This window comes from Aphidius gifuensis, linkage group LG3 (assembly GCF_014905175.1).
Source record: "Aphidius gifuensis isolate YNYX2018 linkage group LG3, ASM1490517v1, whole genome shotgun sequence".
NCBI classification, from domain to species: domain Eukaryota; kingdom Metazoa; phylum Arthropoda; class Insecta; order Hymenoptera; family Braconidae; genus Aphidius; species Aphidius gifuensis.
Window position 1 is genome coordinate 14,952,209 of NC_057790.1, and position 13,657 is coordinate 14,965,865.

Genomic DNA, 13,657 nt, shown 5'->3' on the forward strand with positions numbered 1-13,657 from the left:
GAATTTGTCAATATGATTATTACCTCGCCAAGTATGCTTTCTCGCTGTGAACTGTGAGGCATATTTCTAACTCGTGTTGGAAGATACCAGAAACAAACATTCACTAATTCAGGCTCGAGAATTAAGTAAAATTTATCAGACATTTCCTTGATTCGTTTAACCATGTATTCAGTTAATTCCATCAATCGATTCATGTGTTTTTCAAAACCATCAGTTCCCTAAAGTATTAATTGATTTAAAAATTGCACAATTTTTTTTTGACATTGAATTATTGAATACGGTGAACTAGATTTTTAATTTATTAATCAACGATTTCAAAAAAGAAAGATAACGACACGTGGTGTTCCCAAGCGTTCACCCATCTAGGTACTAAACCACGCTCAACGATGCTTGACTTCAGTGATCAGACGAGAACTGGTATTTTCATTGTGATATGGTCGTTATCTGAAGATTCAGTTACTACAAATCATTTATCCCCAGCTTTTTTACATATTACCAGGTTAATTGAATAGAACAAATATAAAAACTGGATCCGACTTAGATATAAACAGGTCTGATCGAACTTTTGTATTTACTACATGCAAATTACATGGAAAAAAGTGTCAAGAAGCTGGTGATAAATGGTTTGGAGTATTAAATTTTCAGATAACGACCATATCACGATGAAAATACCAGTTCTCGTCTGATCACTGAAGTCGCCGTTGCGTACTGAATGGGTGACCAGGGAACCACGATGCCGTTGGCATTATTTTTTTGCATCAATAAATTAATTAATAGTGAGTGAAAAACAACAAACATTTTATTAATTTATGCTTCAATTAGTTTTAAATAAGTTTAATTTTCGTTAAACGTGATAAAAAAAACAAAAACAATAAGTGAAAGACCTACATTTGATATAGCCGAGGGCTGTCCCAGAGGACATAACCTCACAATGGCTAACAACAGTTTCATGAACAATAAAATTAGTAGTCAAGCAATAAAAAAAATATTAGAGACATCTGCAAGAAGACCGTACTCCGCTCGAAAAGACCAAGAAATCATAAAAGCACTTCTTGAAAAAGAAAGGTCCAAAACAAGTCAAGATGCAGAAATAACAGCTGGGCAATCAAACTCAACAAGACGTAAGTTGACCTTGGTCGATAGTGATGGATTCACATCACCAAGAAAAACAAAAAAAGCACGTAAACCTGATATTGATGACGAAGCTATCCCAAATCATATGAATCAATATGAACCACTTGATATTAATACACAAGACATGGAGACAGATACAACAACTGATACAGCTGTTGAAAATACAAATAATAATGAAAAAAAGAAAACAAATGCACCAACAACAAGAAAAGAAATAAGACCACCGCCTATTGAAGTGATGGGCTACAACAACATCAAAGAACTTGCTAAAGCAGTGCCGTAACAAGGAATTTTTGCGCCCTGGGCAAAATTATATTTTGCGCCCTATTTTTATCGATATAATATATAAAAAAAAAATCATTTGTTAGGTGTATTTAACAATAATATATATAACAAGCAAAACCGCCAGAATATATTGAAATTATTTTTTTTTTTAAATAAAAATTGTTGTGGATAATAATATAAAAGACAAAATATTTTAAAAGTGATATAGATGAAGAATGAATCATTACAAAATCAAAACAGTTTCTGTCTTCTGGCGTTGTCGCTGAAAAATTGTGTCATCGAAGTCTATTGAAGATACAATTAATTTGGCACAATGATTCTATTGTATTATAGAAAATATTGCAGAGAAATTGATCTAGATAATGAAATAATTTATTTGGTTACATCCAATCTTTAGCAACAGTCACCAATAGCTTTTTGATTAATAAATTATCTAGGGATGTATCTAGGGAAAGAATGTAACCAAATACCGAGAGTCCCATTTTAATTTATCAATGAATTTTCTTAAAAAAATATGGCACAAATTCTAAAATGTTTCAGGTAAAAGTTGTAGGGTTTGGAGGGGGACGGAGAAAAAAAAAAAAAAAAATTCGAAAAATCCAAAATGGCGGAGTTTCCAGTATAAACATAGTTTTTTTAAATGGATACTGCATTTTTTTTTTTCACCAAAACGTTTTCTACATCAAAACTAACACTTTTTATTCGAAAAATTTTTAGATAAAATGACTTTTTTTTCGGCCCGATTTTCTCTGTTTATGAATTTTCCTGAAAAAATATGGCTTTAATTAAAAAATGTTATCTAAAAAAGTTGTAGCGCTAAAAAAGACAAAAACAAAAAAAAAAAAAAATTGGCAATAGCTTTTTTATTAATTAATTATGGCAAATGTTGCTAAGAAAAGGATGTTACCAAATAAATAAATTCGTAATCTGAATTAATTTCTCAGCCATTTGCCATAATCATCTGAATTTTCGTCAATTAAAAAAAGGATAGGCAAACCTTTGGCATATAGTCAATACAAGCAGAATAAAAATCGGTCCATGTTAACCGGCGTTAGTGGTTAAGTCGGTTATAGTACGATGTTAGTGATAGGTAGCATGGTAGAAGTACTACAGGTATGGCAGTAGCAGGCAGTAGTCCATGCTTTTTTCGTCGCGTTCTGCGCAGCCTTATTTTTTTCAACCAATCAACAACGCGCCATCGAGCTGTTTTGCTTTTCTTTCTAACACGCAATCTCTATTATAAGATCCTCTAACATACTGTTTTGACAACTATTTTTCATATTGTTGTAAATACTAATAAATATATGTGGAGCATCTTTATAAAAAATCAAAAAAATAAAAAAATCAAGACAGTTTAACAAATAAATTATAATATTTTCATTGTTGTTGTTTTTTTTGATGCCACAAACAATAGAGGTTGTGTTGTATTTATTATACTTGGATTCATTTATTTAATATAAATAATTAATTTTTATTATTGATGTATGTGAATCATTATAAAATATACCAAATCTAGTTGAATAAATATGATAACTTTTGAAAAATTTAAAAAAAACTTGAAAATTTTCTTAACAAATTTGTATCGCGCGCGTATAAAGTCTTCCATTTTTGTGGCGAGAAGGCGACCTTTTGATTGGTCGATTCACAGCGGCCAAACCAGGCTGCGCACTGCCATACCTGGTGTATTTCTACCATGATAGGTAGAATTAGGTAGAATTTTAGAGTATAGAGGATCGTGTCTTGGCCGTTGTCAGAAGAAACAAAAAAAAATTTCAATTCAAATTATTAAGTATATTTTTTATTTTACGTCTTATTTTGCATTTTTAATATTGTTCTAGGACGATTGTCTCTAAACGACAAATGACAATAATGAGGACAATTAACTTCAAAATTCAGAAAGACAATCATGTTTATGTAATATCTGAATGATCATAAATGACAGTAGTCAATTTTTTTCCTGAAAATATAATTTTTTTTTTAATTGTTTAAAAAAGAATATTTTTTTTTCTTGTGACGCGCTTCTAAGTGCGCCCCCCTTTCCACTGCGCCCTGGGCAGTTGCCCCTCTTGCCCACCCCTTGTTACGGCACTGTGCTAAAGCATGTTCTGACAGTGGCATATTAAAAGATGAAATTACTTTTCGTAAAGTCAATGATGACTTAACAATCACAACAAAAAATACCAAAACACACTCAAAGTGTAAAGAAGTATTACAAAAAAAACAAATTCCATTTTTCTCGTACACTCCAAGAGAATTACGACCAAAGAACTTAGTCCTCAAAGGAGTCAATGATGGAAACTTCAGTGAAGCAGAAATATTGGAAGAGTTGAAAGCAGCTGTTGACAACCAAACAATAATAACCAAAATAACCAAAGTTAATTTTAATAAAAAATACCCCAATACTTATCATCATATTATACAGATCCAGGCTGATCAACCAACTGAACCTCTTACCAAAATAAAAACAGTAGCATACCAACCTGTAAAATGGGAAAAGTTGAGAAAATCAAATATATTCCAATGCAAAAGATGTCAACGAGTAGGTCATGCCAGTTCTAACTGCAATCTGGCCTATCGCTGTGTTAAATGTGGACAATCACATGAAATTGGTGGTTGTAAAATTACAAATGAATCTAATAAATCATCATTATTCTGTGCTAACTGTAAAAAAATGGGTCACCCTGCTTCATATCATGGTTGTGATTACATAAAACTAGCAAAAAAATCAATTAACGACCAAATAAAAATAAATAAAAATATCACACAACTAAAAATAGAAAAAATAAACAGATACACAACAAAAAATGTAACATATGCAAATGCATTCAGTAACAACTACATCAACAACAACCAAAATCAAATACAACAAAGACAACAACCACAACAAGAATACGAACAAAGGTACCCAAAACTAGTACGTCAAACACATCAACCACAAAATCAAAACAATAATTACTTATCTGGCAATGAGCAAGAACATTACAATAATGATAAAGCTCCTTACTGGGTAAAACAAATTTATGACAAAATTGAAGAATTATGTACTATAACAATAAATAAAATGATGAGCAAAATAACAGCCAAACTAAATGAGCTCGAAGATAAACTTGAAAATCAACCATTACAATATGAATAAAAAAACTTCAAACAACAAACAAATTAATAATAAACAATTTAGTAAAACACTAAAACTTGAAAAAATAAATATAGCTGCATTAAACGCAAACTCCATCATCACAAAAGCAAGAAGAATGGAGCTAGTAAATTTTACCGAAAAATACAATCATGATGTATTACTCATTTCAGAAACTAAATTAAATATCAAACACAAATTAGAATTTAAAGACTATAATTTTATCAGAACAGACAGACCAAAATCTAAACAAAGTGGTGGTACTGCTATCATGATCAAGAAAAAATTTGACTACAAAATTATTACAAAACCATCATCATTAAACAATGAAATAATAGAATACACCATAATTGAAATAACAAACAAAATGAATGTTAAATTTTTTGTAATCAGTGCATATGCTAATCATGTAAACAGAACCGTTTACACTGATGAAATAAATAAATTATTTGAAGGATTGAGCTTAGATCACAGGCATAATTATTTTATTATGGCAGGTGACCTAAATTCTAGAAGAACAGATTGGGGTGACAAATGCACCAACACTAAAGGAGCTCTATTGGCTAAATGGGAAAATCAAGACGGAATCAAGTATAAAACGAAAATATACACAACATCAGAACCATCTCGACCAGCATCTGGTTCTTACATTGACATATGTCTAGCTGATAAACGTCTTGAAATTGATACTGATAATAATGACAAAATACAAACACTTGACTATGATAGTGATCACAAGGCGATTTCATTTACAGTCCACTTACCAAATGATATAAACAACAACTTACTCGTTAATTCTATTGATAATAGACCGATGTTTAAAAAGACTAAATGGAATAAATTTACAAAACATTTAGCTTCAGCAGTATATGTTCCTCCTCCATCAAATCGTAATTTATCTCTAGATGAAATAGATAAACACGTATTACAACTAGAAACAATCATCAAAAATTCAATTGATAAAATAGTGCCAAAACATTACGAGCAAAACTGTACTAATATATACACAAATACAAAAACAAAACAGTTATTAAAAGAAAAACAACAGTTACAAAAGTTATTAAGATTTTGGAGGAAAAACAATACTAATGACAAAGGTAAAACAGTTAAAAAACTTATAAAAACAATTAATGAAACAAAAAGATTACTTAAAAGTGAAATTGATAAAGCTAATAACAAGTATTGGATAAACAAAATAAGAATGATCAATCACAGAGATGGAAACACATTTTTTCCAGACATGAAAAAAATCTTTCAAGAAAAAAAAAACAATATCATACAAACTATCTCTATTGATGAAAATGAAAAAACCTTACTTGATAAAATGAATGTTGATCTATCAAAAACAATTAAAATTAACAATGAATATACTTTCACAGACAAAGTTGAAAAATTGAATGCAATTGGCGCTTTCTATGAGATGATCAATTCGCCAAGGCATTTTAATAAAGTACCAACCTTGACATCAACCATCAATGAATACGCTGAAATATTAAATCACGAGTTCTACAACAACAGAATAAATAACATCACGGTAACATCATTCAACAAAAAGAATAAATCAACAAATCCTGTTATTATAAATAATAAAACAACAAACTTAAACAAGACACCAGTAAGTTTTAAATACTTTTGTAATGGACAGCAAGTTGAAAATATTTTGAAAAAACTACCAAATAAGTCATCTTCAGGCCCTGATGCAATACCACCAATAGTGCTGAAACACCTACCAAAAACAATAATAAAATATTATACCATTTTGTTCAACAATGTACTTAACTTACACTACTTCCCAGATCACTGGAAATTAGGGCACGTTATACCAATACTTAAAAAAGACAAAGATCCAAGCAAACCTACCAGTTACAGACCAATTACACTTACTCCAGCAATAAGTAAAGTTTTAGAAATAATCATCAATCAAAACATCACTAACTTTTGTAATAACAATAATATAATACCCGACAATCAGTTTGGATTTAGAGACAAACATGGAACTGTACATGCACTACACAAATTACTGTCTGATACAAATGAATATCTCCATGATAATAAAATGGTAGGTGCTCTCTTGATTGACCTGGAGAAAGCATTTGACAGTATATGGCTAGATGGTTTATTGTATAAATTGAATAATGCAAAATTCCCAAAACATTTAACGCTCATGATAAAAAGTATGATATCAAATAAAAAGTTTGTAGTGCACGATGGTATAAATAAATCATCACTAACATTTAAAATTGAAGAAGGTTTACAACAGGGAACTGTTAATTCTCCAATATTATTTAGCATATTTAATGCTGAAATAATAAACTTATTTGAATTAAATGTACCTGGTAACATGACTCACAGCATCGCATTTGCTGACGATCTGATTATATATGTAGCCGATAAGAGACCAGATGTAATTGAAACAAAGTTAACACATTTAATGAATAACATTAATGATAATTATATGACTTGGAACCTTCGCATCAATCCAGATAAATGTCAAACAATTCTGTTTAGAAGATCTTACAGAACGGTAAACACTGTAAACAGATCAAAAAGACATACGATTACAGTCTATGCAAATAAACCTGGTACCTCAACAAGATCAGCAATACCACATTGCAAAACTGTTAAGTATCTTGGTGTCAATATTGATGAGATGATCAGACTCGATGAACACCTAAAAAAACAACTAACCAAAGCAACCAATGCATTCAGAGCAAACTCAAATATATTTTTCAATAAAAAACTATCAAAAATTGCTAAACTAATCTGCTATCAACTGTTAGTAAGACCAATTATTACTTACGCCTGCCCAGTGTGGTGGAATACAAGTTCTACAGTAATCGAAGAAATCAGAAAGTTTGAACGAAGATGTCTACGCACTTGTACTAACATCAACTTCAAAAAAGAACATGACATAACAAAAAGAATCAGTAATGAAATATTATACGAGAGAGCTCAGATACCACGTATCGACTGTTTTACCATAAAACTAACTAGAGATTATCTAGCAAATATGAGAAAAATTGAAAATAAAGTCATATTAAGATTAGCAACACCAGACATTGGTAGCTATGAAAAGAGAAGAAACAGTGGTTATCTAACTCCGCAAGATTTCATCAATTGTGACACAGATGGCTTGATTCAAGATGAAAACAATATTCCAGTTATATATCACTGGTCAAGACACAGCAGAAACAAAAAAATAACATGGACCTACAATGATGTATTACAGCTAAATGCTGAAAAATTTAAATATTCTAAAGCATTGCCAACAAGAGATTGGCATGATCATCATAGAATATTATCAAAAAAATACTGGTGGTTAACACACAGTGCTAAACATATTGACAAGCTGAAGACAAGACTGCTGAAATTATCCAAATAAGATGTCTACCAACATCAGGAAGAGACTGATACCACGCAACAACATATCACCTACTCCTTCTTCCCTTATCCTACCACTAGTCCTCTCTTTTGTAAATATTGTAAATAGAAAAATAGTATCTAGTTTTAAGTTAAATTTAATATAAAGAGATGAAAGGTATTGTTTTTATTAACATCTTGCTCTAGATCAACTAGAAGCAATTAATTTTTCAATACATCCACATTATAATTAGAATCTTCTGTTTCTTTTTTAAATTCAAATAAAACAAAGCGAAAGGAATAATCCGAAATATTTTTGCAAATAAACAGATGGAGCAAAGAAGAAGTCATCAAGGACAATTCTATCTCAATATAATTAATGTAAGGTTTTTATTTAAGTTACATTTTCACCTCTGAAACAAACATGTATTACTCCAAAGAAAAAATAAACTTTATTAAAAAAAAAAAAACCGCTTGGGAACACCACTTGTCGTTATCTTTTGCTTTTTTTTTAAAATATATTTTGATTTATCAATTAGTAATTTTCAATATCTTTCTTTTGCCACAATTACAGCTGTCTTTAACAACTTGAACCAAGTTAATTTCATGTACGGTTTAAATCTATTTTTTTGCAATAACAAAATGCCTGTCATTAATAAATAATAAATTAATCATTTTTGAAAGAATCACAAGAATATTTATGTATTCATTACCTTTGAGCGCCATTGCAGCCAAAGCTTAAAAATGTCATTGTGACGACCACACTGTATTACCTTGTCACCAGTGTCATATTTAACATCGTAGAGTTTATCTGTCATAAACAGATATTCAGCAGACATCTGATTACAGCTAATGAGTAATCCCTGAAAAAATAATTAAAAAAAATAATTAAAATTAATCGTATAGAGCATAACTTAAGCCTAACTAATACCGTCATAAATTCTATAAAATCGATTTAAATAGACATTAAATTTTATAATAATTACAAGCATTCTATAGGGATGAATTATTATCGAGTAAATTTGCGTTTACGTAACGGAGAAAAAGGGTACGAACATTGCGCATCTGATGAAATTTTTGGTCGATAGCAACCAACCTGGTAAGACATGCGCTCTAACCCGGGATAAAAATTTTAGGTACGGAAAAATTCTTGAAAAATACGACTTCGAAATAAGACCAATCCTGCAGATGGTTGCCAAAATAACTACTTTTTCTGGACTCTTCAAAAGTCTTGAAAAAGTCTAGAAAAATAAGATTTTTGGAATAAGTTACTTCAAAAAGGTACGGAATTTCAAGACTGCGTTTTGGTACTTTTCAGTGTTCACAACGTATCCAGACAAAAGTCTTTAATTCAAATACTTGTTTCACACCAAATTTGAAGACCTTGACAAAAAAAATACCGTCTCCTGATTTCTGAATATCAGAACTTCTTCCAGACCAAAATTAAGAGCTTTGTTTAAAATAATACTTTTGTCTTTAAATTGCTTCAGGTCTTTTTCCATACTCTCAATACTTTTTCCATACTTACTCAGTCCTAAAGACTTTTTTCGTACTTGAAATTTTTATCCCGGGAAGTATTTTATTATGCAATGAAAATTTAAAAATGGCGACTGACTCATCTAGGTTTCAAAATAATGATCGTGTTTATATCATGCTATATATTGTAACTCCCACATTTAAGTATCATTATAATTATGCTTTTACTTTTTCTGAGTTAAACGATGACATTTTTAAGAAAATAGAAGAGGAAAAAAATAAAGACAAACACATACACAGTTTGGGTTTATTTTGAGTGATAAAACATTGTTGAAAAAACTTGTTTGGGAGGTCCCTGGAAAAAAACTCTCCGTATTTCTTTGTAATTGAGACTTCTGCAAATAGAGTTTTCTAATAAAAAAATTGTGGAAATATTTACATCACATCACATAACATCTGTTCAAACGTGATCAGCACGTGAAAATAACTCTTTTTTTCTTAGTGTGAAATACACCTAAATCCGTTTTCAACTTCTGAGATTTAAAATTTACGGCTTTATCTATTATTACTACTTTATTAAAAACTCTAAAAATCTACGTATCAAAACAATAGTAAAAATCATAGCAAATCAATAATATACCTGTTAAAATATATTTCAGACTCAAAACATAATCTAACACAATAAAAAATTTTGATAGTAATATTAAGATCCAAAATTAAAAAATTAAAATTATAATTCAAAACAAACTCTAAACTTTTAAAATGTAAAATTAAATATAAAAATCTCACTTCAAAATCCAGATATAAAATTAAATTAGAAACAAGGTAAATTTCGAAATGAAATGTAAATAATTAACAATATCTGAATTAAAATATAAGAGAGATAATTCACATATTATTAGTATAAATTACCTTAAGGGTAAATAGTTATATACACAGAGAAGGATATGTTAACAGTTAACATATCCTGTTTAATGTTAACATATGCCATGTTAAAATGGGTGGTGGCTGATAAGTTTACATCAAAGATATATATATTAACATTAAACATACGTATCTTAATAGTTAATATGCGTATGTTAACTATATTAAGATATCTGTAAATGACACAATTTGAAGGTTAGGCTGATAGTTGAAGACATTTACGTATGTAAATATGAAAATTGAATGTAAAATTAAGAATGAATTTACAAAAAAACTAAATTTAAATAAATTTATGACAACACGAGTACATATATTATATTATATTACAATTAGAATAGTATCACAATATAATGTCAAAAAAAAAAAAGATGACAAGAAGTAGACTGGCGCATCAAAATATTTGGCCGCGTAAAGATACGTATGTTAACTATAAACATACACTGAAAAAAATTTTTTCTATTTTTAAGACAAAAAGTTCTTAATAATAGAAGTTTTCTTCTTGCAAAAAAATGGATTTGGATTAAGAAAAAGTTGATTTGGATTGAGACAAAGACTTCTTAATCCAAATCATAAAAAACTTCTTGAATCATGAAAAAAACGTCTTGGTTCAAAACAAATTGTTCATGTTTTTAGAAGTATACTTCTTGGATTATGAACAAATGCGTCTTGGACCGAGACAAACTGTTCATGTTTTTAGAAGTATACTTCTTGGATTATGGATAAATGTGTCTTGGATCGAGACGAACTGTTCATGTTTTTAGAAGTATGCTTCTTGGATTATGGATAAATGTGTCTTGGACCGAGACAAACTGTTCATGTTTTTAGAAGTATGCTTCTTGGATTATGAACAAAAGTGTCTCGGTTCAAGACATATTGAACCGAGATACGTGGTAGTTTTAGTTCATTTGTTCATGTAATAAATTTAAAAAAAAAAAAATATCTTGTCACTAAAGTAATACAAATAACTTCCCGTTTCCATATCGCGCCCGTGGTTAAGCGAGCTAAGGCACAGGTTTAGATTAGATAGGTTTTACGGTCATAGGTTCGGGTCCCGCGTTAGGTAAAAAAAAAAAAAAATTGTAGGAAAAAAAATTATAAAATAAAAATTGCAGGAAAAAAAAAATTACAAATTACAAGTTTGTAATTGAAAAATTTTTTTTATTTTTTTTATTTTCAATCCTATTGAGAATAAATGTTCATAAATAAAAACAATATTGCCTTGAACCAAGAAGCATACTTCTAAAAACATGAACAGTTTGTCTCGGTCCAAGACACATTTATCCATAATCCAAGAAGCATACTTCTAAAAACATGAACAGTTCGTCTCGATCCAAGACACATTTATCCATAATCCAAGAAGTATACTTCTAAAAACATGAACAGTTTGTCTCGGTCCAAGACGCATTTGTTCATAATCCAAGAAGTATATTTCTAAAAACATGAACAATTTGTTTTGATCCAAGACGTTTTTTTCATGATTCAAGAAGTTTTTTATGATTTGGATTAAGAAGTCTTTGTCTCAATCCAAATCAACTTTTTCTTAATCCAAATCCATTTTTTTGCAAGAAGAAAACTTCTATCTGACAGAAGTTTTTTTTTTCAGTGTACGTATGTTAACAGTTAAGATATCTATGTTTATTGTTAATATATATATCTTAACATTAAACTTTTGTATGTTTAATGTAAACATATTGGTATGTTAACTGTTAACTTATCCTTCTCTGAGTGTATAAGATAGAAATTGAGTAATTTAATCCTGTAAATAGTCATAGTGTACTGTTGGGTTAATGATAAATAAATTACTAGACGCCATTTAAGAAAAAAACAAAAGCCCGAACAAGCTAAACCAAACATAAACTTAAATTATTTGACATGTCATTTATTTTTGTTGCAAAGGTAGATCAAGTATGATGAAAAGTCATTAAAACATTTTGGGCACCATGACCATTTTGAGCCACTCTTCTGTATGTACAGTGAAAATAATTAATGAATTTATTTTTCCTTTTTACATTTTTCGAAAAATATATCTGGGAATTGTTGCAGTGCGCAAACTATAAATAAGTTATCACCAGTGTCAGAAAGTTTAATGACAAATTTTATGGTGACCCTGTTGGAAAATATCTCTCCTGATTTTCTCCGGGTTTCTCCAGATTTCTACGTAATTAAGATAGAGTTTTCTTATAAAAGAATTACCGAGATATTTACGGAGAAATCTCTAGATTAGAATCATAATATATATCTCCGAATTTTTTCCGGAACTTTCTCGTCAAAAAACCAACTGACTAAAAATGTAAAAATGAATAAAAAAAAACAAGAAATAAGAGACTACATAGAAAACATAAATAGAGAACTTTTTTTCAAAAAAATCCGAAAAAACTCCGGAAAAAATATCTCCGGAAGTTTCAATTGCGTAGAAAACCGTACAAATTCTGGAAACATCTGAAGAGATTTTTCCAACCAGGGGACACATTCATACGTATACATAATATGACCAAGGCACCAAGTCAACTACAATTTATTAAAACTTTGAGGAAAAATAAGGAATGACCCCCACGGAAAAATCCATTCATTCAAGTTTTGTTTTGATGCAATCAAGTGTGGACAATTCTAAAAGATGTGATTGTAACATAAAAATTAATTCGCAAAATTTATTGCTTAATCAAAAAACTAAAATTAATCGTAGAGCATAACTTGAGCTTGAACTAATACTAATAAATTCTATAAAATTGATTTAAATAGATATTAAAATTTATAATAATTACAAGCACTCCAGGGATGAATTATTATCGAGTCAATTTGCATTTACGTAAAAGAGAGAAAAAGGGTACAAGCATTGCGCATCTGATGAAGTTTTTGGTCGATATAGGAGCAACCTGGCAAGACATGCGCTCTAACTATTTTATTATGCAATGAAAATTTTAAAATGGCGACTGACTCATCTAGGTTTCAAAATAATGATCGTGTCTACCATGCTGTATATTGTAACTCCCACATTCTAGGTGGCCTGCCTACCTATAATGTATATAATATACAAATTCTACAGTACAATTACAATTAATATGGAAATTTGTGACTCTTGTTTGTGACAGTTAGAAAAAAATATAAAATTCTACATTTTTCAAGTGACAGTTTGACTATATTCAAGCTGAAACTACTTTTTTTTTTTTTTTTTTTGTTGTAACTCCATAATTAAATAGACATTGTGCACAGTCTAAAATTTAAGAGAAATATCGATTCAATTGAAAATTTAATCCTGTCAAACTGTGTAATAAAAAATTGTAAATAAAAAACAAAAAATAATGTCAAAATTTATTGTATCCCCTTGATTTTGGGTTAAAAAAAAAC

The 13,657-nt window shown here is 29.6% G+C and overlaps 1 protein-coding gene and 1 pseudogene across 2 annotated transcripts in view; both read right to left on the bottom strand.

The window, feature by feature from the left end:
* The window catches only part of LOC122852050 (glutamate decarboxylase), a 32,012-nt gene that overhangs the window by 2,782 nt on the left and 15,573 nt on the right, over positions 1 to 13,657 (bottom strand). For both annotated transcript variants that reach the window (XM_044151611.1, XM_044151612.1), the window contains 2 exons: positions 8,626 to 8,775; positions 24 to 218 (listed from right to left, as the gene is read on the bottom strand). In XM_044151611.1, the coding sequence (XP_044007546.1) occupies positions 24 to 218; positions 8,626 to 8,775 (345 nt within the window). The remainder of the gene's footprint in view (positions 1 to 23; positions 219 to 8,625; positions 8,776 to 13,657) is intronic.
* LOC122853584 lies at positions 326 to 445 on the bottom strand (annotated as a pseudogene).